This window comes from Heterodontus francisci, chromosome 16 (genome assembly GCF_036365525.1).
Source record: "Heterodontus francisci isolate sHetFra1 chromosome 16, sHetFra1.hap1, whole genome shotgun sequence".
Lineage (NCBI taxonomy): Eukaryota > Metazoa > Chordata > Chondrichthyes > Heterodontiformes > Heterodontidae > Heterodontus > Heterodontus francisci.
The window spans coordinates 102,152,967-102,180,960 of NC_090386.1; the positions used below are offsets into that span (position 1 = coordinate 102,152,967).

Sequence of the window (27,994 nt, forward strand, 5' to 3'; positions counted from 1 at the left end):
ACACCCTCTCCTTTTTCATCTCTCTCTCTATCCCACCTGAACATTCTCTTTCCAGGATGCTGAGCTGCCATTCTTGCCCTTTAAGCCAAATTTCCGTTATAGCAATGACATCATGTTGCCACATGTCAATCTGTGCCCTCAACTTATCGGCTTTATTTACTATACTCCCCACATTAAAATAAATACCCTTTAACACTGCCAAATTCCTCTGCTGCACACTTTTTAACCTTTGCTTCTTCTGTCTTTCTGAGTCACTCGCTAATTTTCTGCCTCCCTGAGGTTTCTGTTCCCTGCCCTGAAATTGTCCTATCTGAAACTGCATTCAGTTTCCCATCCCCCTGCCGAACTAGTTTAAACCATTCCCAACAGCCCTAGCAAACCTTCCTGTGACATTTCTACACACTGCATCTGCACCACTCCCAGTAAAACAACACCAGAACATCCAATTGGCTTTACCCTTTCACATTGATTTGAGGCACAACATGTCCTTGTAACAAAAATGGCTATACCCCCTTACTGGGCTCTTCCTTGTCCCTACTTGGTGACATTCGACCTTGCTGACTAGATCCACAGCTGAGGAACCAGATTCCCTTTACAAGATTATTGAACATTTAGACTGAAATCTCTAAGCTTCGACAACACAGGCAAGCAATCAAAGTAATTCTCATTCATTCTCCATTCATTGTTAACTGGACTGCCCAAGTACAGAGGAGATTTACTCCAATGGTTCCAGGGATGAGAGACTTCAGGACTGGCTACTGAAAGGTCATTGACCTGAAATGTTAACTCTGCTTCTCTTTCCACAGATGCTGCCAGACCTGCTGAGTATTTCCAGCATTTCCTGTTTTTATTTCAGATTTCCAGCATCCGCAGTATTTTGTTTTGTATTTTTGTAGTTTAAGAGGAGATTTGATACAGGTGTTTAAAATCATGAAGGGTTTTGATAGAGTAAATAAGGAGAAACTGTGTCCACTGGCTGGAGGGTCAGTAACCAGAGGGACACGGATTTAAGATAATTGGCCAAAGGACAAGAATGTGTTGGGTTCGGTTGCATTTTCGGGTCCAGCATCCAGGCTGTGGTCAGGCTGGGTCGGACACCTCTATAACAGGTAAGTAGCTCCACAGTTAATGTAATTTTTTGACTAGAAAGGTGGTATTTTCACAGTTATTTTAAGCAGATCAGCAACAAAGCGAAAAATGGAAGGGAAGTTAACTTTTTTTTTATTCGTTCATGGGATGTGGGAGTCGCTGGCCAGGCCAGCATTTATTGCCCATCCCTAATTACCCTTGAGAAGGTGGTGGTGAGCTGCCTTCTTGAACCGCTGCAGTCCATGTGGGGTAGGTACACCCACAGTGCTGTTTTTATTGACTTTGTAGTGGTTAAATACAACTGAGTGGTTTGCTAGGTCATTTCAGAGGGCATGTAAGAGTCAACCACATTGCTATGGGTTTGGAGTCACATGTAAGCCAGACCAGGTAAGGACAGCAGATTTCCTTCCCTAAAGGACATTAGTGAACCTGATGGGTTTTTACAACAATCAACAATGGTTTCATGGCCATCATTAGACTAGCATTTAATTCCAGATTTATGAATTAAATTCAAATTCCACCTTTTGCTGTGGTGTGATTCGAACCTATGTCCCCAGAGCAATACACTGGGTCTCTGGGTTTCCAGTCAAAGAACAAAGAACAAAGAAAATTACAGCACAGGAACAGGCCCTTCGGCCCTCCAAGCCTACGCCGATCCAAATCCTCTATCTAAACCTGTCGCCTATTTTCTAAGGGTCTGTATCTCTTTACTTCCTGCCCATTCATGTATCTGTCTAGATACATCTTAAAAGACGCTATCGTGCCCGCGTCTACCACCTCCGCTGGCAATGCGTTCCAGGCACCCACCACCCTCTGTGTAAAGAAAGTTCCACGCATATCCCCCCTAAACTTTTCCCCTTTCACTTTGAACTCGTGTCCCCTTGTAATTGAATCCCCCACTCTGGGGAAAAGCTTCTTGCTATCCACCCTGTCTATACCTCTCATGATTTTGTACACCTCAATCAGGTCCCCCCTCAACCTCCGTCTTTCTAATGAAAATAATCCTAATCTACTCAACCTCTCTTCATAGCTAGTGCCCTCCATACCAGGCAACATCCTGGTGAAACTCCTCTGCACCCTCTCCAAAGCATCCACATCCTTTTGGTAATGTGGCGACCAGAACTGCACGCAGTATTCCAAATGTGGCCGAACCAAAGTCCTATACAACTGTAACATGACCTGCCAACTCTTGTACTCAATACCCCGTCCGATGAAGGAAAGCATGCCGTATGCCTTCTTGACCACTCTATTGACCTGCGTTGCCACCTTCAGGGAACAATGGACCTGAACACCCAAATCTCTCTGGACATCAATTTTCCCCAGGACTTTTCCATTTACTGTATAGTTCACTCTTGAAATGGATCTTCCAAAATGCATCACCTCGCATTTGCCTTGATTGAACTCCATCTGCCATTTCTCTGCCCAACTCTCCAGTCTATCTATATTCTGCTGTATTCTCTGACAGTCCCCTTCACTATCTGCTACTCCACCAATCTTAGTGTCGTCTGCAAACTTGCTAATCAGACCACCTATACTTTCTTCCACATCATTTATGTTCTTTTCTTTCTTCTTTTGGGCCTCCTTATCTCGAGAGACAATGGATACGCGCCTGGAGGTGGTCAGTGGTTTGTGAAGCAGCGCCTGGAGTGGCTATAAAGGCCAATTCTGGAGTGACAGGCTCTTCCACAGGTGCTGCAGAGAAATTTGTTTGTTGGGGCTGTTGCACAGTTGGCTCTCCCCTTGCGCCTCTGTCTTTTTTCCTGCCAACTACTAAGTCTCTTCGACTCGCCACAATTTAGCCCTGTCTTTATGGCTGCCCGCCAGCTCTGGCGAATGCTGGCAACTGACTCCCACGACTTGTGATCAATGTCACACGATTTCATGTCGCGCTTGCAGACGTCTTTATAACGGAGACATGGACGGCCGGTGGGTCTGATACCAGTGGCGAGCTCGCTGTACAATGTGTCTTTGGGGATCCTGCCATCTTCCATGCGGCTCACATGGCCAAGCCATCTCAAGCGCCGCTGACTCAGTAGTGTGTATAAGCTGGGGGTGTTGGCCGCTTCAAGGACTTCTGTGTTGGAGATATAGTCCTGCCACCTGATGCCAAGTATTCTCCGAAGGCAGCGAAGATGGAATGAATTGAGACGTCGCTCTTGGCTGGCATACGTTGTCCAGGCCTCGCTGCCGTAGAGCAAGGTACTGAGGACACAGGCCTGATACACTCGGACTTTTGTGTTCCGTGTCAGTGCGCCATTTTCCCACACTCTCTTGGCCAGTCTGGACATAGCAGTGGAAGCCTTACCCATGCGCTTGTTGATTTCTGCATCTAGAGACAGGTTACTGGTGATAGTTGAGCCTAGGTAGGTGAACTCTTGAACCACTTCCAGAGCGTGGTCGCCAATATTGATGGATGGAGCATTTCTTTACTTTCTTCCACATCATTTATGTATATCACAAGCAAAAGTGGGCCCAGCACGGATCCCTGTGGAACACCACTGGTCACACGTCTCCATTTTGAGAAACTCCCTTCCACTGCTACTCTCTGTCTCCTGTTGCCCAGCCAGTTCTTTATCCATCTAGCTAGTACACCTTGGACCCCATGCGCCTTCACTTTCTCCATCAGCCTACTATGGGGAACCTTATCAAACGCCTTACTGAAGTCCATGTATACGACATCTACAGCCCTTCCCTCATCAATCAACTTTGTCACTTCCTCAAAGAATTCTATTAAGTTGGTAAGACATGACCTTCCCTGCACAAAACCATGTTGCCTATCACTGATAAGCCCATTTTCTTCCAAATGGGAATAGATCCTATCCCTCAGTATCTTCTCCAGCAGCTTCCCTACCACTGACGTCAGGCTCACCGGTCTATAATTACCTGGATTATCCCTGCTACCCTTCTTAAACAAGGGGACAACATTAGCAATTCTCCAGTCCTCCGGGATCTCACCCGTGTTTAAGGATGTTGCAAAGATATCTGTTAAGGCCGCAGCTATTTCCTCTCTCGCTTCCCTCAGTAACCTGGGATAGATCCCATCCGGACCTGGGGACTTGTCCACCTTAATGCCTTTTACAATACCCAACACTTCCTCCCTCCTTATGCCGACTTGACCTAGAGTAATCAAACATCTGTTCCTAACCTCAACATCCGTCATGTCCCTCTCCTCGGTGAATACCGATGCAAAGTACCCGTTTAGAATCTCACCCATTTTCTCTGACTCCACGCATAACTTTCCTCCTTTGTCCTTGAATGGGCCAATCCTTTCTCTAGTTACCCTCTTGCTCCTTATATATGAATAAGAGGCTTTGGGATTTTCCTTAACCCTGTTTGCTAAAGATATTTCATGACCCCTTTTAGCCCTCTTAATTCCTAGTTTCAGATTGCGCCTACAATCTCGATATTCTTTCAAAGCTTTGTCTTTCTTCAGCTTCCTTTTTCCTCTTAGCTAGTCTCACAATTTCACCTGTCATCCATAGTTCCCTAATCTTGCCATTTCTATCCCTCATTTCCACAGGAACATGTCTCTCCTGCACGCTAATCAACCTCTCTTTAAAAGCCTCCCACATATCAAATGTGGATTTACCTTCAAACAGCTTTTCCCAATCTACATTCCCCAGCTCCTGCCGAATTTTGGCATAGTTGGCCTTCCCCCAATTTAGCACTCTTCCTTTAGGACCACTCTCGTCTTTTTCCATGAGTATTCTAAAACTTACGGAATTGTGATCACTATTCCCAAAGTAGTCCCCTACTGAAACGTCAACCACCTGGCCGGGCTCATTCCCCAACACCAGGTCCAGTATGGCCCCTTCCCGAGTTGGACTATTTACGTACTGCTCTAGAAAACCCTCCTGGATGCTCCTTACAAATTCTGCTCCATCTAGACCTCTAACACTAAGTGAATCCCAGTCAATGTTGGGAAAATTAAAATCTCCTATCACCACCACCCTGTTGCTCCTACAGCTTTCCATAATCTGTTTACATATTTGTACCTCTATCTCACGCTCGCTGTTGGGAGGCCTGTAGTACAGCCCCAACATTGTTACCGCACCCTTCCTATTTCTGAGTTCTGCCCATATTGCCTCACTGCTCGAGTCCTCCATAGTGCCTTCCTTCCGCACAGCTGTGATATCCTCTTTGACCAGTAATGCAACTCCTCCACCCCTTTTACCTCCCTCTCTAACCCGCCTGAAGCATCGATATCCTGGGATATTTAGTTGCCAATCATGCCCTTCCCTTAACCAAGTCTCAGTAATAGCAATAACATCATACTCCCAGGTACTAATCCAAGCCCTAAGTTCATCTGCCTTACCTACTACACTTCTTGCATTAAAACAAGTGCACCTCAGACCACCAGTCCCTTTGCTTTCATCATCTGCTCCCTGCCTACTCTTTCCCTTAGTCACACTGACCTCATTATCTAGTTCCTTACAGGCTTTAGTTACTACCTCCTTACTGTCCACTGACCTCATTTGGTTCCCATCCCCCTGCCACATTAGTTTAAACCCTCCCCAACAGCGTTAGCAAAAGCACCCCCAAGGACATTGGTTCCAGTCCGGCCCAGGTGCAGACCGTCCAATTTGTAATAGTCCCACCTCCCCCAGAACCGGTCCCAATGTCCCAAAAATCTGAACCCCTCCTTCCTGCACCATCTCTCAAGCCACGCATTCATCCTGACTATTCTTTCATTTCTACTCTGACTATCACGTGGCACTGGTAGCAATCCGGATATTACTACCTCTGAGGTCCTACTTTTTAACTTGGCTCCTAACTCCCTAAATTCTGCTTGTAGGACCTCATCCCGTTTTTTACCTATATCATTGGTGCCTATGTGCACAACGACAACTGGCTGTTCACCCTCCTCCTTCAGAATGTTCTGCAACCGATCTGAGACATCCCTGACCCGTGCACCTGGGAGGCAACATACCATTCGGGAGTCTCGTTTTCGACCACAGAACCGCCTATCTACTCCCCTTACAATCGAATCCCCTATGACTATAGCCCTTCCACTCTTTTTCCCGCCCTTCTGAACAGCAGAGCCAGCCACGGTGCCATGAACCTGGCTACTGCTGTCTTTCCCTGGTGAGCCATCTCCCCCATCAGTATCCAAAACGGTATACCTGTTGTGGAGGGAGATGACCGCAGGGGACACCTGCACTGCCTTCCTGCTCTTTCTCTGCCTTTTGGTCACCCATTCCCTTTCTCCCTCAGCAATCCTAATCTGTGGTGTGACCAATTCACTAAACGTGCTATCCACGACCTCCTCAGCATCGCGGATGCTCCAAAGTGAGTCCATCCGCAGCTCCAGAGCCGTCATGCGGTCTAACAAGAGCTGCAGCTGGACACACTTCCTGCACGTGAAGGAGTCAGGGACATCAGCCATGTCCCTGAGCTCCCACATTGAGCAAGAGGAGCATAACACGGGTCTGAGATCTCCTGCCATTTTTAATCTTAAACTTAACTTAGTTAAATGAAAAAGGAACGAAAAGTTTTTACCAATCACACGATAAAAAAAAAGAGAAATAGAAAAAGCCTTACCTTATCTACACACTGCCGAGTCCTTTTTTTTTGGTTAGAGGCGGAGGGCGGGTGGGAGACACTACCCGTGTAGTGTCTCAGGTTCAGAAACGGCCCAAATATATAGGGTTTTACTTACCCAGCAGCCCCCTCGTCTCCGCCGAAAACAAAAGGAAATTAAGTTTACTTTAAACTGACCTTCCCAGCTGCTCACTCGCTCGCACTCTCTGCTCCCGAAAAAGCTGCTGCAATGAAAGGCAAGTTATTTGAAATGGCCCAAATATATAGGGTTTTACTTACCCAGCAGCCCCCTGGTCTCCGCCGAAAACAAAAGGAAATTAAGTTTACTTTAAACTGACCTTCCCAGCTGCTCACTCGCTCGCACTCTCTGCTCCCGAAAAAGCTGCTGCAATGCAAGTCCAGTGACAATACCACTGCACCACCACGTACCCTGATGGTTAACTCGGCTCGGGTCAGATCTGGTTCTGTCGGGCTTGGGTCGGGTTTTTTTTGCAGACCAGAGCAGGCCTTTAGCAGAGATTAGCAATTTACTAATCACAGTGTGAGCACACCTCCCAATCAGTTTTATTAAAGTGTTTCATGGGACATTCCTGTCAATCGTGTCACAAATATTAGTAAATATAGGCAATGAAGTCACAAGTAAACTTATATCAACTGTGACCTCTAACCTGTGACCGCTGACCTGTGACCTGAATGGACATTTGTTTTGTTCTTCGCAGGAAGGATTTTGAAATAAATCAGCAAAACTCAAAGATTGAGGATGAAGGGGCCCTCGTTGCTCAACTCCAGAAGAAGATTAAAGAACTGCAGGTAAATTCCAGCTGCTCCCGAAAGTCTTCAAACAGAGAAAATCAATCGGTTCATTCTCACTCCAGTGTGGCACTGATGGAGTTGTGGCAGGAATGGTGACGGTTACAATAGTGGCAACAGTGAATGATCAAATAGTCCTGTAAACAGCAGCTGAATGAAGCTGATCTCTGCAAACATGTACATTAGTGTACCCATCATCAGTCCATGTACGTCAGTGTACCCATCATCAGTCCATGTACGTTCGTGTACCCATCATCACTCCATGTACGTTGGTGTACCCATTATCACTCCATGTACGTCAGTGTACCCATCATCACTCCATGTACGTCAGTGTACCCATCATCAGTCCATGTACGTTCGTGTACCCATCATCACTCCATGTACGTTGGTGTACCCATTATCACTCCATGTACGTCAGTGTACCCATCATCACTCCATGTACATTAGTGTACCCATTATCACTCCATGTATGTCAGTGTACCCATCATCACTCCATGTACGTCAGTGTACCCATTATCACTCCATGTACGTCAGTGTACCCATCATCACTCCATGTTCATTAGTGTGCCCATTATCACTCCATGTATGTCAGTGTACCCATCATTGCTCCATGTACGTTAGTGTACCCATCATCACTCCCTGTATGTCAGTGTACCCATCATTGCTCCATGTACGTTAGTGTACCCATCATCACTCCATGTAGGTCAGTGTACCCATTATCACTCCATGTACGTCAGTGTACCCATCATCGCTCCATGTACGTCAGTGTACCCATCATCGCTCCATGTACGTCAGTGTACCCATCATCGCTCCATGTACATTAGTGTACCCATCATCAGTCCATGTACGTTAGTGTACCCATCATCGCTCCATGTACGTCAGTGTACCCATCATCGCTCCATGTACGTCAGTGTACCCATCATCGCTCCATGTACGTTAGTGTACCCATCATCGCTCCATGTGCGTTAGTGTACCCATTATCGTCCATGTACGTTAGTGTACCCATCATCACTCCATGTGCGTTAGTGTACCCATTATCACTCCATGTACGTTAGTGTACCCATCATCGCTCCATGTACGTTCGTGTACCCATCATCACTCCATGTGCGTTAGTGTACCCATTATCGCTCCATGTACGTTAGTGTACCCATTATCGTCCATGTACGTTAGTGTACCCATCATCACTCCATGTGCGTTAGTGTACCCATTATCGCTCCATGTACGTTAGTGTACCCATCATCACTCCATGTACATTAGTGTACCCATCATCGCTCCATGTACATTAGTGTACCCATTATCGCTCCATGTACGTCAGTGTACCCATCATCACTCCATGTGCGTTAGTGTACCCATCATCGCTCCATGTACATTAGTGTACCCATTATCGCTCCATGTACGTCAGTGTACCCATCATCACTCCATGTACGTTAGTGTACCCATCATCGTCCATGTACGTTAGTGTACCCATCATCACTCCATGTACATTAGTGTACCCATCATCGCTCCATGTACATTAGTGTACCCATTATCGCTCCATGTACGTCAGTGTACCCATCATCACTCCATGTGCGTTAGTGTACCCATCATCGTCCATGTACGTCAGTGTACCCATCATCATTCCGTGTACGTTAGTGCACCCATCATCACTCCGTGTACTTTAGTGTACCCATCATCTCTCTATGTGCATTGCTGTACCCATCATCACTCCATGAACACACGGGATCCAGGGTGAGCTAGCCAATTGGATACAAAATTGGCTTGGTGATAGGAGGCAGAGGGTGGTAGTGGAGGGTTGTTTTTCAGATTGTAGGCTGGTGACCAGTGGTGTGCCGCAGGGATCGGTGCTGGGCTCTCTGTTTGTCATATGTTAATGACTTGGATGTGAACGTAAGGGGCATGATTAGTAAGTTTGCAGATGACTCCAAAATTGGTGGTATAGTGGACAGTGAAGAAGGTTGTCTAAGGTTACAACAGGATATAGATCAACTGGGAAAGTGGGCAAGGGAGTGGCAAATGGAATTTAATGCAGACAAGTGTGATGTGATGCATTTTGGGAAGTTAAACCAGGGCAGGACATATACAGTGAATGGCAGGGCCCTGGGGAGTATTGTTGAGCAGAGAGACCTTGGGGTGCAAGTACATAGTTCCCTGAAAGTGGCAACACAGGTAGACAGGGTGGTGAAGAAGGCGTATGGCATGCTTGCCTTCATCGGCCGAGGCATTGAGTACAAGAGTTAGGACGTCATGTTACAGTTGTACATAACGTTGGTTAGGCCGCATTTGGAGTACTGTGTGCAGTTCTCGTCACCGCCCTACAGGAAAGATGTGATTAAGCTAGAGAGGGTGCAGAAAAGATTCACAAGGATGTTGCCTGGTTTGGAGGGCTCGAGTTATAAAGAGAGATTGGATAGGCTGGGTCTGTTTCCCCTGGAGCGAAGGAGGCTGAGAGGGGACATGATGGAGGTATATAAAATTATGAGAGGTGTAGATAGGGTAGATAGCCAGAGTCTGTTTCCCATGGTAGGAGTGACTAAAACTAGAGGGCATAGATTTAAGGTGAGAGGGAGGAGGTTTAAAGGGGCTCAAAGGGTAAATTTTTCACACAAAGGGTATTTGGAATGAGCTGCCTGAGGAGGTGGTGGAGACAGGAACAGTAGCGACATTTAAGAGGCGTCTGGACAGGTATTTGAATGAGCAAGGCATAGAGGGATATGGAATTAATGCAGGCAGGTGGGATTAGTATAGATAGGCATTATGGTCGGCATGGACACGGTGGGCCGAAGGGCCTGTTTCTATGCTGTACGACTCTATGACTCTACTCATCATCACTCCGTGTACATTAGTGTACCCATCACCTTTCTTTGCATACTGTGTGCAGTGGGGATGGCGGGAAGGGGGAATGCTTCCGTCTCCTTACTCCTGGCTCCTATGAAATGAGTTGTATTAAGTTAACAACTTGTATTTATTTAGCATCTTTTAACATACTGAAACATTCCAAGGTGCTACACGGGTGTGTTATCAACCAATATTTGACATCGAGTCACATACGATCTCAAGTCATATTCTCTCTTTGCCAGTCTTATTTTCCTCTTCGCTTCCCCTCTCAACTTCATGTATTGACCTGGTTCTCACTTGAAGAATTCACCTGACATGCATCATACACCCTCTTTTTTTGTTTCATTATATTCTCTATCTCCCTCATTATCCAAGGAGCCCTGGCTTTGATTCCCCTACCTTTCCCTCTTGGTGGAGTGTACCTCGCCTGTACCTGAAACATCTCCTCCTTAAAGATCACCCATTGCTCTGTTACAGTTTTTCCTGTCAGTCTTTGACTCCATTTTACCCCGACTCGATCCCCTTTCATCCCATTGAAATTAGCCCTCTTGCACTTTAGAAGTTTTACTTTAGATTGTTCCTTGCTCTTCTCCATTACTAATCTATACCCGATGATTCGATGATCAGTCTTACCCAAGTGCTACCCCACAGAAACTTGTTCCACTTGACCTCATTCCCCAGCACCAGATCCAGCAATGCCTCCTTCCTAGTTGCACCGAGGACATACTGGTCAAGGAAGTTCTCCTGAACACATTTCAGAAATTCTTCTCCCTCCTTTACTCTAACATTATCCCAATCAATATTTGAGTAATTAAAGCCCCCAGTATCACCACTCTATAGTTCTTGCTCATCTCTGTGATTTCTCTGCAGATTTACTTCTCTATCTCTCTCTCCCCAGTTGGAGGCCGATAGAATACCCCCAGTAGTGTGATCATACCCTTTTTACTTTTCAATTTTAACCAATTGGATTCTGTCTATGCCCCCTCAAAGACATCCTGTCTCTCCAACACTACAATGTCTTCCCTAATCCCACCTACCAGCATTTCTCAACAAAAGTGCCTGTATAATATTTGCATCAATCCAATTCTCCTGCGTGCTTCAGCAACTTAGTCTGATAAGTAGACTAGGTAAAAATCAACTCAGCAGATCAGTGACATTCCACATCCAGTGTTAGCCACCAATAGTCAGGTCAGAAATATGGGCAAGTGGTCAGCCTTTGACCAGTCACATTCCACATCCAGGGCACTTGGAGCTTGTCCCCGAAAGGTCTGAAAATGTCCTCAAGGTTCCTGACCATTACATCTGGCCTCAGGACCTGGGTGGCTTGTTTTTTGACCAGCACAGACATGGTGGGCCAAGTGGCCTCTTTCTGTCCTGTAAACTTTTTATGATTCTAAGTACTGCCACTCCAACTCCCTTTTTTCCTTCCCTATCTTTTCTGAACACTTTGTATCTCTGAATATTAAGTGTCCAGTCATCACCATTTTTAATCCACGTTTCCGTTATTGCCACAACATCATATTCCCACATGGCTATTTGTATTTGTAGCTTACTAACCTTATTCACTACACTTTGTCACTTTACATACATGCATTGTAAACCTGTTTTTGTATTCCTTGAAAGTTATCCCTGGTGTCCTGGCCAATATATATCCCTCAATCAACATCACAAAAAACAGATTATCTGTTTGCGGGATCTTTCTCTGTGCAAATTGGTTGCTGTGTTTCCTACATTACAACAGTGGCTACACTTTAAAAGTACTTCATTAGCTGTAAAGTGCTTTAGGCCATGACAAGGGCTATATAAATGCAATAAAAACAAGAGTTCTGGAAATATTCAGCAGGTCTGGCAGCATCTGTGGAGAGAGAAGTAGAGTTAACGTTTCAGGTCAGTGACCCTTCATCAGAACTGAAACATTAACACTGCTTCTCTCTCCACAGATGCTGCCAGACCTGCTGAGTATTTCCAGTATTTCTTGTTTTTATTTCAGATTTTCAGCATCTGCAGTATTTTGCTTCTATATAAATGCAAGTCTTTTTCCTTTCAAGAGATCACAATTGGAGGAGTGCTGATATCTCAGAGGGTTGTAGGTCTGGAGGAGATTACAGAGATAGGGAGGGGGTGAGGCCATGGAGGGATCTGAAAACAAGGATGAAAATGTTTAAATCGAGCTGTTGCTTAACTGGGAATCAGTGTAGGTCAGCGAGTATAGAGGGTGATAGAAACATAGAAACATAGAAAATAGGAGCAGGAGTAGGCCATTCAGCCCTTCGAGCCTGCTCCGGCATTCATTATGATCATGGCTGATCATCCAACTCAGTAGCCTGTTCTGGTTTTCTCCCCATACCCTTTGATCTATTTAGACTGAAGAGCTATATCTAACTCCTTTTTGAAAACATACAATGTTTTGGCCTCAACTGCTTTCTGTGGTAGCGAATTCCACAGGCTCACCACTCTCTGGGTGAAGAAATTTCTCCTCATCTCAGTCCTGAAAGGTTTACCCCGTATCCTTAGACCCCTTATAACCCCTGGTTCTGGACTCCCCCACCATCGGGAACATCCTTCCTGCATCTCTCCTGTCAAGTCCTGTTAGAATTTTATTGATTTCTATGAGATCCCCCCTCACTCGTCTGAACTCCAACGAATATAATCCTAACCGACTCAATCTCTCCTCATATGTCAGTCCCGCCATCCCAGGAATCAGTCTGGTAAACCTTCGCTGCACTCCCTCTATAGCAAGAACATCCTTCCTCAGATAAGGAGACCAAAACTGCACACAATATTCCAGGTGTGACCACCAAGGCCCTGTATAATTGCAGCAAGACATCCCTGCTCCTGTACTCGAATCCTCTCGCTATGAAGGCCGACATACCATTTGTCCTTTTTTACCGCCTGTTGCACCTGCATGCTTACCTTCAGCGACTGGTGTGCGAGAACACCCAGGTCTCGCTGCATATTCCCCTCTCTCAGTTTATAGCTGTTCAGATAATAATCTGCCTTCCTGTTTTTGCTACCAAAGTGGATAACCTCACATTTATCCACATTATACTGCATCTGCCATGCATTAGCCCACTCACTCAACTTGTCCAAATCACCCTGAAGCCTCTCTGCATCCTCTTCACAACTCACCCTCCCACCCAGTTTTGTGTCATCTGCAAATTTGGAGATATTACATTTAGTTCCCTCATCTAAATCATTAATATATATTGTGAATAGCTGGGGTCCTAGCACCGATCCCTGCGGTACCCCACTAGTCACTGCCTGCCATTCGGAAAAAGACCCATTTATCCCTACTCTTTGTTTCCTGTCTGCCAACCAATTTTCTATCCATCACAATACACTACCCCCAATCCCATGTGCTTTAATTTTACATGCTAATCTCTTACGTGGGACTTTGTCGAAAGCCTTCTGAAAGTCCAAATAAACCACATCCACTGGCTCCCCCTCATCAACTCTACTAGTTACATCCTCAAAGAATTCGAGTAGATTTGTCAAGCATGATTTCCCTTTCGTAGATCCATGCTGACTCTGCCCGATTCTAACACTGTTCTCCAAATGCTCCGCTATAAAATCTTTGATAATGGACACTGGAATTTTCCCCACTACCGACGTCAGGCTGACTGCTCTATAATTTCCTGCTTTCTCTCTACCTCCCTTTTTAAATAGTGGGGTTACATTAGCTACCCTCCAATCTGTAGGAACTGTTCCAGAGTCTATAGAATCTTGGAAGATGACCACCAATGCATCCACTATTTTTAGGGCCACTTCCTTAAGTACTCTGGGATGCAGACCATCAGGCCCTGGGGATTTATCGGCCTTCAATCCCATCAATTTCCCCATTTCTCTACTAATACTGATTTCTTTCAGTTCCTCTCTCTCACTAAACCCTGTGTTCCCCAACATTTCTGGTATGATATTTGTGTCCTCCTTTGTGAAGACAGAACCAAAGTATGCATTTAGTTGGTCAGCCATTTCTTTATTCCCCATAATAAATTCCCATGTTTCTGACTGTAAGGGACCTACATTTGTCTTCACCAATCTTTTTCTCTTCACATACCTATAGAAACTTTTACAGTCAGTTTTTATGTTCCCCGCAAGCTTGCTCTCGTACTCTATTTTCCCCTTCTTAATCAATCCCTTGGTCCACCTTTGCTGAATTATAAACTGCTCCCAATCCTCAGGGTCTGTTGTTTTTCCTGTGAAATTTATATGCTTCTTCCTTGGATCTAATGCTATCTCTAATTTCCCTTGTAAGCCATGGTTTGGCTATCTTCCCCGTTTTACTTTTGCACCAGACAGGAATAAACAATTGTTGCAGTTCATCCATGCACTCTTTGAATGTTTGCCATTGTCTATCCACCGTCATCCCTTTAAGTAATGTTTCCCAATCCATCATAGCCAACTCGCGCCTCATACCTTCGTAGTTTCCTTTACTAAGATTCAGGACCCTAGTCTCAGAATGAACTACGTCACTCTCCAACTTGATGAAGAATTCTATCATATTATGGTAGCTCGTCCCCAAGGGGTCTCGCACAACTGGATTGTCAATTATTTCTTTCATTACACAATACCCAGTCTAGGATGGCCTGTTGTCTAGTTGGTTCCTCAACATCCAGAAAACCATTCCATATACACTCCATGAATTCCTCCTCTATGGTATTGTGACTAATTTGATTTGCCCAATCTATATGCAGATTAATGTCACCCATAATTACAAATGTTCCTTTATCGCATGCGTCTCTAATTTCCTGTTTAATGCCATTCCCAACATCACCACTACAGTTTGGGGGTCTATAGACAACCCCCACTAACATTTTTTGCCCCTTAGTGTTTCTCAGCTCTACCCATACAGATTCCACATCGTCAGAGCTAATATCTTTCCTCACTATTGCGTTAATTTCCTCTTTAACCAGCAATGCAACTCCACCGTCTTTTGCTTTTTGTCTGTCCTTCCTAAATACTGAATATTCCTGGATGTTCATTTCCCATCCCTGGTCACCTTGCAGCCATGTCTCTGTAATCCCGACTATATCATACCCATTTACATCTATTTGCGCGATTAATTCATCCACTTTATTGCGAATGTAGGAACACAGGAAATAGGAGCTGGAGTAGGCCATTCGGCCCGTTGAGCCTGCTGTGCCATTCAACTAGATCATGGCTGATCCTCTACCTCAACACCATTTTCCCGCACGATCCCCATATCCCTTGGTACCTTTAATATCAAGAAATCTATTGATTTCTGTCCTGAATATACTCAATGATTGAGGTTCCACAGCCCTCTGGGGTAGAGAATTCCAAAGATTCACCACCCTCTGAGTGAAGAAATTACTCCGCATCTCAGTCCTAAATTGTCGACCCCTTATTCTGAGACTGTATCCCCTGGTTCTAGACTCATCAGCCAGGGGAAACATCCTTCCTGCATCTACCCTGTCAAGTCCTGCAAGAATTTTGTATGCTTCAATGAGATCATCTCTCATTCTTCTAAACTGCAGAGAATTCTCGGGAATGGGACTTGGTGCGAGCTAGGACACAGGCAGCAGAGTTTTTGATGACCTCATGTTTACAGAGGGTAGAATGTGGGAGACCAGCCAGGAATGTAATAGAATAATCAAGTCTAGAGGCAACAAAGGCATGAATGAGGCTTTCAGCAGCAGCTGAGCTGAGGCAGGGCGGAGTTGTGTGATGTTAAGGAGGTGGAAAGAGGTGATCTTAGTGATGGCTTGGATATATAGGTGAAAGCTCCTCTCAGGGTCAGTCATGACACCAAGGTTGCGAACAGACTGGTTCAGCGTCAGACAGTTATCAGGGAGAGGGATGGAGTCGGTGGTAAGGGAATGGAGTTTGTCACAGAGATGGAAGATAATGGCTTTGCTCTTCCCAGGATTCAGTTGGAGAGAATTTCATCTCATCCAGTACTGGATATCAGACACTCTGGGAGTTGAGAGAGGTGATGGTGAGGTAGAGCTGGATGTCAACCTACATGTGGAAACTGACACTGTGTTTTCAAATGATGTCATTTGATGAGAATGCATGTCGATGAGAACTAGGAGGGGCCAAGGACAGATCCTTGGGGGACACCAGAGATATCGGTGTGGGAGCAAGAAGAGAAGCCATTGCAGGTGATTCTCTAGTTACGATTAGATAGATAAGTGTAGAACCAGGTGAGTGAAGTCCCACCCAGCTGGACGACAGTGGAGGACGATGGTGTGATCAACTGAGTCGAAGGCTGCAGACAGGTTGAGAAAGACGAGGAGGGAAAGTTTATCAATCAGATATGTTACACCAGCAGGGTTATGTTGAGATTGGGCCTGAGTAAAGAGAGCTTATTCTGTAGCTCATTCAATAAATGATGTTGTGAGTGACAATGAATCCCAAAATGGAAGCGTTCCAATGCTAAATCTACAGGATGATAATCCGGATTTATAAAACCAGCCCATTTTATGGGAGAATTCTCAATCTGTGATTAATCAAGTTCAATCCTAATTATTTTTTGTGTCTATAACTAGGCTCGAATTGAAGAGCTTGAGGAGGAATTGGAGGCCGAACGAGCTGCCAGGGCCAAGGTGGAGAAGCAGAGAGCTGATGTGTCCCGGGAGCTGGAAGAGTTGAGTGAGAGGTTGGAGGAAGCAGGAGGAGCAACATCAGCGCAGGTGGAGATGAATAAGAAACGAGAAGCTGCGTTCCTGAAACTACGCCGGGATCTGGAGGAAGCAACTTTGCAGCACGAGGCAACTGGGGCTGCGCTCCGGAAGAAGCATTCTGACATGGTAGCGGAGCTGAGTGAGCAGATTGACAACCTACAAAGGGTTAAACAGAAGCTGGAGAAAGAGAAGAGTGAACTCAAAATGGAGACGGATGATTTAAACTCCAGCATTGAACAAGTAACGAAAGCTAAGGTGAGAGAGAACCGTGCGTTGTAACATTGGCCGGGTTCAGTTCAAATATGGTTATGAATTCTCCGAATGATCACACATCGAATAGTTACAAATAACAACCAGATTTACTTGGTTAGCCTTTAATATGGTAAAACATCCCAAGGTGCTTCACAGGAGCGTAATCAAACAAAATTTAACACTGAGCCACGTAAAGAGATATTAGGGAAGATGACCAAAAGCTTGGTCAAAGAGGTCGGTTTAAGGAGTGTCTGAAAGGAGCAGAGAGAAGTGGAGAGGTTTAGGGAGGGAATTCCAGAGCTCAGGGCCCAGGCAGCTGAAGGCACGGCCGCCAATGGTGGAGTCATTAAAATCGGGGGATGGTCAAGAGACAGAATTAGAGGAGGGCGGAGATCTCGGAGGGTTGTAGGAGCTGGACAAGGTTACAGAGATAGGGTGGGGGCCATGGAGGAATTTGAAAACAAGGATGAAAATTTTAAATAAATGCAAAATACTGCAGATGCTGGAAATCTGAAATAAAAACAGACAGTGCTGGAAATACTCAGCAGGTCCGACAGCATCTGTGGAGAGAGAAACAGAGTTAACATTCCAGGTTGATGACCTTTCATCAGAATTCCACCTGCTTGGGGTCTAGTTCCATGGATTCTCAGCTTCCCTGTGTTGAGACTCTGGTTGACAGCCTGTAGCTGCAGACTCTGCCACCCAGGCTGCCTCATCCAGTGTGTTCCTCCATGACACACCGACTTGGTGTCAGAAATCCCACTGGGAATTTTCCATTCATGGACAATGAAACTTGACCTGAAGAAATGGGTCATGGGTTTTGCTGCAGACCAGGGACTGAATCAGAACTTTCCGTATCTTGGAAAACATACATTGTTTCATTGATTGATTGAGGGATTGAGGGAGATGTAGAATCCTTCCTGAAAAGATTTCTTTGTTCCTTATTGAGTGTTTGATAGAAGTGTGAATAATAAGAGTGAGTTCAGTGTTTTGGGTGTTTCAGGCTAACTCGGAGAAGATGTGCAGAACTTATGAAGATCAATTGAATGAAGCAAATACCAAAGTTGCAGAACTTCAGCGTCAAGTAGCAGATCTAGCTTCACACAAAGCGAAACTGCAGAGTCAGAATGGTAGGAAACTGAGGCAGCTGGGAGAGAGAGGGGGAGGGAGCGACTCCCCTGCTCAGCCATTTTAATTGCACACTCCCCAGTTAAAATTGCCCATAAGGGCTGCTGACACCCCAAGTGTCAACACTCGGTGGAGTGGGACTGGGGTGGGAGGTGGGGGGGAGTAAATTTCCACATGGCTGTTCCTGTTCAACCCTTGAAATCGACACCATCCAGGACAAAGCAGCCCGCTTGATTGGCACCCCATCTACAAACATTCACTCTCTCCACCACCGACACACAGTGGCAGCAGTGTGTACCATCTACAAGATGCACTGCAGCAACGCACCAAGGCTCCTGAGACAGCACCTTCCAAACCCCCGACCTCAACCACCTAGAAAAACAAGGACAGCAGATACATGGAAACATCATCACCTGCGAGATCCCCTCCAAGTCACACACCATCCTGACATGGAACTATATCACCGTTCCTTCACTGTCACTGGGTCAAAATCCTGGAACCCCCTTCCTAACAGCACTGTGGGTGTACCTACACCACATGGACTGCAGCGGTTCAAGAAGGCAGCTCACCACCACCTTCTCAAGGGAATTAAGGATGGGCAATAAATGCTGGCCTGGCCAGTGACGCCCACATCCCATGAATGAATAAATAAAAAAAATCAGGTAAATGATGGCAGAAATCCAGGTGCAGGGTTTCAACTTATACCAGTGACTTGACAACACTCAGAGCAACATGTCACAGCAAGAAAAGGTGCCATCAGGGAGGACTGGAAAAAGCATAAGGGGAAGGTTTAGCCAGCTGATTTCGAGTGAGTTAAGAGTTTCTAAGATTATTCTTTAATTACCATCAGGGGAGTTCAGCAGACAAATGGAGGAAAAGGAAGCTCTGATTAACCAGCTGAGTCGTGGAAAGGTGTCCTTTACACAAAGTGTCGAAGAGTTAAAGAGACAATTGGAGGAGGAGACCAAAGTAAGTCATTTTTTCACATTTACTTCATAAATATAATGTACAGGAAAGTCACAGGGTGCTTCACAGGGGCAATAATCAGAGAAAACTGATGCTGAGCAACAGATTAAGGCAGATGGTCAAAAGCTTTGTTAAAGAGGTAGATTTGAAGGAACCTCTTAAAGGAGGAGAGGGAGAGGTTTAGGGAGGGAATTCCAGAGCTCAGGGCCCCAGACAGCTGAAGGCACGGCCGCCAATAGTAGAGCAAAAGGAGAAGGGCATGGACAAGAGGCCAGAGGAACAGCAAGTTTTTGGAGGGTTGTGGAACTGGAGGAGATTACAGAGATAGTGAGGGGTGAGGCCATGGAGGGATTTGAAAACAAGAATGTGAATTTTAAAATTGAGGTGTTGCTTGACTGGGAGCCAATGTAGGTCAGTGAGCACAGGGGTGATAGGGGAACACAGAAACATAGAAAATAGGAGCAGGAGTAGGCCATTTGGCCCTTCGAGCCTGCTCTGCCATTCATTATGATCATGGCACAGGACTTGGTGTGAGTTAGGACACAAGCAGCAGAGTTTTGAATGATGCCAGATTTATGGAGATTAGAATGTGGGAGAGCAGCCAGGATTGTACTGGAATAGTCGAGTCTAGAGGTAACGAAGGCATGAATGACCAGCATGGAAGAGAGTAAAGTTTTTATTGGGAAGAAAGGTGATGGTGAGGAAGTGGTTGAGCAGATTGACTGCTGAAGTATTTGGTGAATGACTGAAGAAAGACTGAGCCATTGGCAGTTTGAAAGTGCAGTTTTAAGTGAAAGGAGATGCTCGGAGACCAACTGACCTCCTCTATCACTGATTTCAATTTCTCCCCTTCTTCCCTGAAGACAGACAATTTCTGGGGCAAAGTTCAAGCTTAAGCAAGCTTTTGTAACCTAGTCTAAGTGGCAACAGTTCATGGGGACTCCTGGACAGTGAGTTTTGAGTGATGATTCAAACTGTGCAGTGACTGAGCCCCATTCTATCCTCATCAACAATCTGCACAGCCTGACATTAGCTGGGACTCACAGGATCAGGATCAGGGAACCCTGGTCAATTGTTCCTCTCCCCAGTTCAATGGCTGTTGTCACAAGCTGTCTTCATTTCTCTGCTGGTGCAGCTAATCAACATGGACTTGGCACTGAATCTGGGATCTTCCTGATCTTTAAGACTCTATCATATTGAACAGTGACATTAAGACTAAACCACCAAGAAAGCTGATTGGTTTATACTCCCTTCTGTTCCAAAGCCACAACTCTCCGGATAATTCGTGGTGTAATGGGACAAACTCAAACTGCCAGCACAATCCATATTTGAGTGTAAAGATGTTTAATTTTGTTTGTGTTTACATCAAAGTCCAAGAATGCTCTGGCACATGCTCTGCATGCTTCCCGACATGATTGTGACCTTCTGAGAGAACAGTACGAGGAGGAACAGGAGGCAAAGGGAGAACTGCAGCGAGCAATGTCCAAGGCCAATGCTGAGGTGGCACAATGGAGAAACAAATATGAAACCGATGCAATCCAGAGAACGGAGGAACTGGAGGAGGCAAAGTGCGTATTGATAGCCTTTAACATTGATCAGGAATGCATTAAGTAGCTTATTGTCCTCACTGAGGTTGTGCTGTTACAGTAACTTCTGTGATCCTATCCTCAAAACATTATCAATCACAACATTTACAGGACAGAAGGCGGCCTTTGGCCCATTGTTCCTGTGCTGGCTCTTTGAAAGATCTGTCCAATTAGGCCCACTCCCCCGAGCTCTTTCCCTCTAACCCTGCAAATACTTGTCTAATTCCCTTTTGAAAGTTACTATTGAATCTGTTTCCACCTTCCTGTCTGCAGCACATTCCAGATCACAACAACTCGCTGTGTAAAAAAATTCTCATCACCTTCTGGTTCTTTTGCCAATTACTTGAAATCTGTGTCCCTCTGGTCACTGGAAACAGTTTCTCCTTATTTACTTCATTAAAATCCGTCATGATTTTGAACACCTCGATTAAATCTCCACTTAACCTTCTCTGCTCTCGGGAGAGCAATCCCAACTTCAATGCATAACAAGTCCATCATCTCTGGTACCATTCTAGTAAATCTCCTCTGACCCTCTCCAATAATAATGTGACTAATGATGTTAGAATATATTTATTCTTCTAATATCAGTGTCACGATGTATCAGCTGAAAAACAAACCAAAGCACAGAGGCGGTTGACAGACTTTCTTTGGGCCTGTTGCAATTCTCAAGAGTTAAAATGATCAGACAGTTATACTCTGCGACTGCACCTCCCAGTAGGGAATGTAGAGGGAGCTTTCTTCTGTAGCTAACCCTGTTTTTTTTTGTGTGTCTGCAGATCAATACCTTTCATTTTCAAATTTAAAATATCATTACACACATGGAGGGGAATTCAAGCCAGTTCCTTTTTATCATAGTACTCTGTATCTAACCCCGTTTTTTGTTTTTCTCTTTTATTCTTTTTTTTAATCTAAACCCCGTACTGTACCTGTCCTGGGAGTGTTTGATGGGGACAGTGTAGAGGGAGCTTTACTCTGTATCTAACCCCCGTACTGTACCTGTCCCTGGGAGTGTTTGATGGGGACAGTGTAGAGGGAGCTTTACTCTGTATCTAACCCCCGTACTGTACCTGTCCTGGGAGTGTTTGATGGGGATAGTGTAGAGGGAGCTTTACTCTGTATCTAACCCCCGTGCTGTACCTGTCCTGGGAGTGTTTGATGGGGACAGTGTAGAGGGAGCTTTACTCTGTATCTAACCCCCGTGTTGTACCTGTCCTGGGAGTGTTTGATGGGGACAGTGTAGAGGGAGCTTTACTCTGTATCTAACCCTGTTTTTTTTTTTTTTTCTTTTTTCGACCGTGACAGGCTTCGTTACAGCCCTGAAGCTGCTCCCCGACCTCCCCATCGCCTACATATCCTAGAAGGGGGTCACTGGACAGTGATCAGGAGCAGGAACCCTGGCTGATTTCCCCTCTCTCTCTCTCTCTAACCCAGGGGTCACTGGACAGTGATCAGGAGCAGGAACCCTGGCTGATTTCCCCCTCTCTCTCTAACCCGAGGAACAATGTAGAGGGAGCTTTACTCTGTATCTAACCCCGTTTTTTTTTTTTTCTGGGAGTGTTTGATGGGGACAGTGTAGAGGGAGCTTTACTCTGTATCTAACCCCGTTTTTTGGGGGTTTTTTTTTAATTAAAAAACAGAAATAAACAAAAACTCAAATTAAAATGCCATTTTCGGCGTCGACAATGCACTCCAGTCCCTGCGGAGCCCACCGGTCGCGGAAGGCCTCAAGCGTACCGGCGGACACCGCATGCTCCTTCTCCAGGGACACCCGGGCGCGAACGTAACCGCGGAAGAGGGGTAGGCAATCGGGGAGGACGGAACCCCCGACGGCCCGCAACCTGGACCTGTGAATTGCCACCTTGGTCAGGCCCAGGAGCAGACCGACGAGGAGATCCTCCTCCCGGCCCAAGCCCCTCCGCACCGCGTACCCAAAGATCAGGAGCGTGGGACTGAAGTGCAGCCAGAATTTGAGGAGCAGCCCCTTCAGATACTCAAAGAGGGGCTGCAACCTCGCACACTCCGTATAAACGTGGAACACGGACTCGTCCAGGCCGCAGAAAGTACAGGCGGCCTGGGAGTCCGTGAACCTACTTAAAGGTCTATTGCACGGGACTGCTCTGTGCAGCACCCTCCACCCCAGGTCCCCGATGTAAAGGGGGAAGACTCCCGCGTAGAGAGACCTCCATCGGGGTTTCCTGATGGCAACGCGGACCGCCAGGGCGTATCCGGCCGGCTGACGAGGGCGAGGAAGTGGAGAGTGTGCAGGAGCAGCCCGTACAGGAAACCCCTCCGCGCCGATTGGAATGGCACGGAGGGCATTTCCGAGAGGCGGCTCGGGTTGTGCGGGACCGGCTCCCGAGGAGGGTTTCGGGGCCTGGGTCCGATGAGCAGTTCCGGCCGAGCGGGGATCAGCTCGGCCGGGATCGCTCTGCACTCCCGAGCCCCCTCGCCACCCGCAGTGAGGGGCGTCCCGGGGGTTTCGGCTACTCCTCCGCCCGCCGGACCGTCCCCGGAGTCGGCTGCCCGGACAGCCGAGGCGCCCTCCTCCGCCGGCGGGGGAGCACCCCGACTGGAGGCGACCATGTTCCAGACTCGGAATAGATCCCGGTAAAAGACAGGCAACTCCCTCAGAGAGGCGCGGCTAACGGACTCCACCGGGAGCTGCATGTCGTCTTGAAGGCAGTGACACTGGCGGAGAAAATACGTCGCCAGCGCACACCATCTGGGAGGACGCTCGACGTACAGGTATCTCTGCAGGGTCCGAAGGCGGAGAGTCGCAGCCTGGGTTTTTTTTTTTTTTTTTTTTTTTTTTTTTTTTTTTTTTTTTTTTTTTTTTGTTTTTTTAGCACTGTCAGCTGCACCTCGTTGATGCACTCAGGCTCCGAAATCAGTGGGCAGCCAACCCCCGTTTTTTTTTTTTTTTTTTTTTTTTTTTTCTCCACAAGGTGACCTTTATACCCCAGGCCCCTTTTATATTTTTCACATCGAGGGGGCCTTTATCCCTCAGGCCCCCTTTATATACATATTTACAGTTTTAAAATAACTTTATTAAAACAGATAAATAAACAAAAAACTCAAATTAAAATGCCATTCTCGGCGTCGACGATGCACTCCAGTCCCTGCGGTGCCCACCGGTCGCGGAAGGCCTCAAGCGTACCGGCTGACACCGCATGCTCCTTTTCCAGGGACACCCGGGCGCGAACGTAACCGCGGAAGAGGGGCAGGCAATCGGGGAGGACGGAACCCCCGACGGCCCGCAACCTGGACCTGTGAATTGCCACCTTGGCCAGGCCCAGGAGCAGACCGACGAGGAGATCCTCCTCCCGGCCCAAGCCCCTCCGCACCGGGTGCCCAAAGATCAGGAGCGTGGGACTGAAGTGCAGCCAGAATTTGAGGAGCAGCCCCTTCAGATACTCAAATAGGGGCTGCAACCTCGCACACTCCGTATAAATGTGGAACACGGACTCGTCCAGGCCGCAGAAAGTACAGCTGGCCTGGGAGTCCGTGAACCTACTTAAAAGCCTATTGCACGGGACTGCTCTGTGCAGCACCCTCCACCCCAGGTCCCCGATGTAAAGGGGGAAGACTCCCGCGTAGAGAGACCTCCATCGGGGTTTCCCCTCGCCGCCAGTTGGCAACGCGGACCGCCAGGGCGTGTCCGGCCGGCTGACGAGGGCGAGGAAGTGGAAAGTGTGCAGGAGCAGCCCGTACAGGAAACCCCTCCGCGCCGATTGGAATGGCACGGAGGGCATTCCCGAGAGGCGGCTCGGGTTGTGCGGGACCGGCTCCCGAGGAGGGTTTCGGGGCCTGGGTCCGATGAGCAGTTCCGGCCCAGCGGGGGTCAGCTCGGCCGGGATCGCTCCGCACTCCCGAGCCCCCTCGCCACCCGCAGTGAGGGGCGTCCCGGGGGTTTCGGCTACTCCTCCGCCCGCCGGACCGTCCCCGGAGTCGGCCGCCCGGACAGCCGAGGCGCTCTCCTCCGCCGGCGGGGGAGCGCCCTGACTGGAGGCGACCATGTTCCAGACTCGGAAAAGATCCCGGTAAAAGACAGGCAACTCCCTCAGAGAGGCGCGGCTAACGGACTCCACCGGGAGCTGCGTGTCGTCTTGAAGGCAGTGACACTGGCGGAAAAAATACGTCGCCAGCGCACACCATCTGGGAGGACGCTCGACGTACAGGTATCTCTGCAGGGTCCGAAGGCGGAGAGTCGCAGCCTGGGTGCGGACGCACACCAGCGACTGACCGCCCTCCTCGATCGGGAGACTCAGGACCGCGGCAGAGACCCAGTGTTTCCTCTTGCCCCAGAAGAAATCGACGAGTTTCTTCTGGATCTTGGTGGCAAATACAGGGGGCGGGGCCAAAGTGACCAACCGGTACCACAGCATGGAGGCCACCAGTTGGTTTATGACCAACGCTCGGCCCCTGTAGGAAAGCACTCGGAGCAGTCCTGTCCAGCGCCCCAGCCGAGCGGTGACTTTCGCCTCCAACTCCTGCCAGTTTGCCGGCCAGGCTTCCTCAGCGGGGCTAAGGTGGACTCCCAGATAGAGGAGGTGCGTGGTGCTCCACGCAAAAGGTGTCATCTCCTCCGGCAGGGAGTCCACCCGCCACTGACCAACCAGGAGTCCGGAACATTTCTCCCAATTGATCCTCGCGGAGGACGCGGCAGAAAAGGTCTGCTGGCAGTCGCGCATCCTCCGCAAGTCAACGGGATCTGTGATTGCGAGGAGCACGTCGTCGGCGTAAGCCGAGAGGACGACCCGCATGGCCGGCTCGCGCAGAGCCAATCCCATCAACCTCCTGCGAAGCAGGCACAGGAAGGGCTCCACGCAGATGGTATACAATTGGCCGGACATGGGGCACCCCTGACGCACTCCTCTCCCAAATCGAAGGGGCGCCGTCAAGGACCCGCTAACTTTGACTAGACACTCTGCGGCGGCGTATAAAAGTCGGACCCGGGCCACGAAATGCGGCCCGAGTCCGAAAGCGCGCAGAGTCCCGAAAAGGTAATCGTGATCCACCCTGTCGAACGCCTTCTCCTGATCGAGGGAGAGAAAGGCGACCGACTGACCAGTCCTCTGGGAAAGATGGATCAGGTCCCGGACCAGGTGGATGTTGTCCTGGATGGACCGGCCCGGGACCGTGTAGGACTGGTCGGGGTGGATCATGTGGGCCAGCACGGAGCCCAGGCGGGTAGACATAGCCCGGGCAAAGATCTTATAATCCGTGCTGAGGAGGGAGACCGGACGCCAGTTTTTAAGCAGGCGGAGATCGCCCCTCTTCGGCAGCAGGACGATGACCGCCCTGCGCCACGAGAGGGGCATCTCCCCGGTCGCCAGGCTTTCCCCCAGGACCCGCGCGTAATCGTCCCCCAGGACGTCCCAGAACGCCCTGAGGAACTCCACGGTCAACCCATCCAGCCCTGGGGATTTGCCCCTCGAGAGCTGGTGGAGGGCGCCAGTCAGCTCCGCCAACGTGAGCGGAGCCTCCAATCCTTCGGCGCCCTCCGGGCTGACCTGCGGCAGGTCCTCCCACAAAACTCTGCGCGCATCCTCGCTGGACGGATCCGGAGAGAACAACGCACTGTAATACGTCCGGACCAGGAGGCCCATTCCCTCCGGATCCGTGATGGAGGATCCGTCGTCGGCCAGCAGCTCGACGAGCTGCTTACGGACCCCCCGCCATTTTTCCAGCGAGTAGAAGAAGGGTGAGGCGCGGTCCAAATCTTCCAGGATCTGGATCCGCGACCTCACGTACGCGCCTCGGGACCCTATGAGCTGCAGGTTCCTCAGCGCGCCCTTCTTCTCTTTGTACGCCTGCCACAGGGCCGGGTCCGCGACGGCATGACCGAGGCGGGATTCCAAGTTGAGCACCTCCCTCTCAAGGCGCCCGATCTCGGCTTCCCGCCTCTTGGTCGACCCCTTCGCGTACTCCTGACAGAAGACGCGGATGTGAGTCTTGCCCACATCCCACCATAGCCTCAAGGAGGGGAGGCCCCCCTGCTTCCTTCTCCAGTCGGCCCAGAATCGACAGAACGAGTCCCGAAATCGCACGTCCTCCAGCAGCCGGTTGTTAAAGTGCCAGTACGCGGACCCCGCCCGCGTGCGGAGCGGAGTGAACTCCGCCCACACCAGGCGGTGGTCCGAGCACGGCACCAGCCGCATGGAGGCCGCCGAAACGCGGGAGACGTACGCCTGCGAAATGTAGAGGCGGTCGATTCGCGACCCCCCTCCTCCAGACCTCCATGTGAAGGCGCTGGAGTCGGGATGGAGATTCCGCCAGACGTCCACCAAGTTAAGGGAGCTGATCAGTCCCCTCAACTTCTCCACCGACGCTTGGCCGCGCTGGGGACCGGAGCGATCCCCCACCTCGAGGGTGCAGTTAAAATCCCCCCCGAGGATGATGCACTCGCCGCTATCGATGGAGCTCAAGAGAGCGGACACTTCTTCAAAGAAGCGCGCTTGCAAAGCGCCGGGCCTGGGCGCGTACACGTTCACAAAGTGGAGCGGCACGCTACCCAGGCGAACGGCGAGGTGGAGCAAGCGGCCCGGCACTAGCTCCTTGACCCCCAAGATCTCCGGCTGAAAAGTCGGGGCCAACAAGATAGCCACCCCACTAGAAATAGGGGTGAGGTGACTCATGTAGACCCCACCCTGCCACTCCAGGAGCCAGGTGGCTTCGTCTCCCGGAACGGTGTGGGTTTCCTGCAGAAAGCTCACCGCGTATCTCCCTTCCCTAAGGACTGAGAGATTGTGAAATCTGCGGTGAGCCCCTCTGCTGCCGTTGATGTTGAGGCTGGCTATGGTTATCTTCATGTCAAAGGTACATAAAACCCGTCACCAACACCTCACTGTGAGGAGGGAGTGGAAGTGCACCTGGCCTTCCACTCCCCCAGCAACTCATTGAGGAACGCATTAAACCGGCGCCTCTCGACCAGTTTCACGCCCGCGCGCTTGCCCGTTATCTTCAGGGCAGCACGGACAGACTGGATGATCAGCGCCAGATTCGACCAGCGGTCGAGGGCCAGCTGAACTTTATTGCGGCAGCCCCTGCAAACCGCGAGGAAATCCCGGAGTTCCGCCGTGGGGATGAGAGGAGATTCGGTGGGAGGCACGAGGGACTCCACCACCTCACTGGCGATGGAAT

The 27,994-nt window shown here is 48.6% G+C and overlaps 1 protein-coding gene across 1 annotated transcript in view; it reads left to right on the plus strand.

The window, feature by feature from the left end:
- The window catches only part of LOC137378420 (myosin-7-like), a 199,645-nt gene that overhangs the window by 142,051 nt on the left and 29,600 nt on the right, over positions 1-27,994 (plus strand). The window contains exons 27-31 of the mRNA XM_068048747.1: positions 7,350-7,440; positions 16,785-17,174; positions 18,175-18,301; positions 19,150-19,268; positions 20,637-20,833. Coding sequence (XP_067904848.1) covers positions 7,350-7,440; positions 16,785-17,174; positions 18,175-18,301; positions 19,150-19,268; positions 20,637-20,833 — 924 coding nt within the window. The remainder of the gene's footprint in view (positions 1-7,349; positions 7,441-16,784; positions 17,175-18,174; positions 18,302-19,149; positions 19,269-20,636; positions 20,834-27,994) is intronic.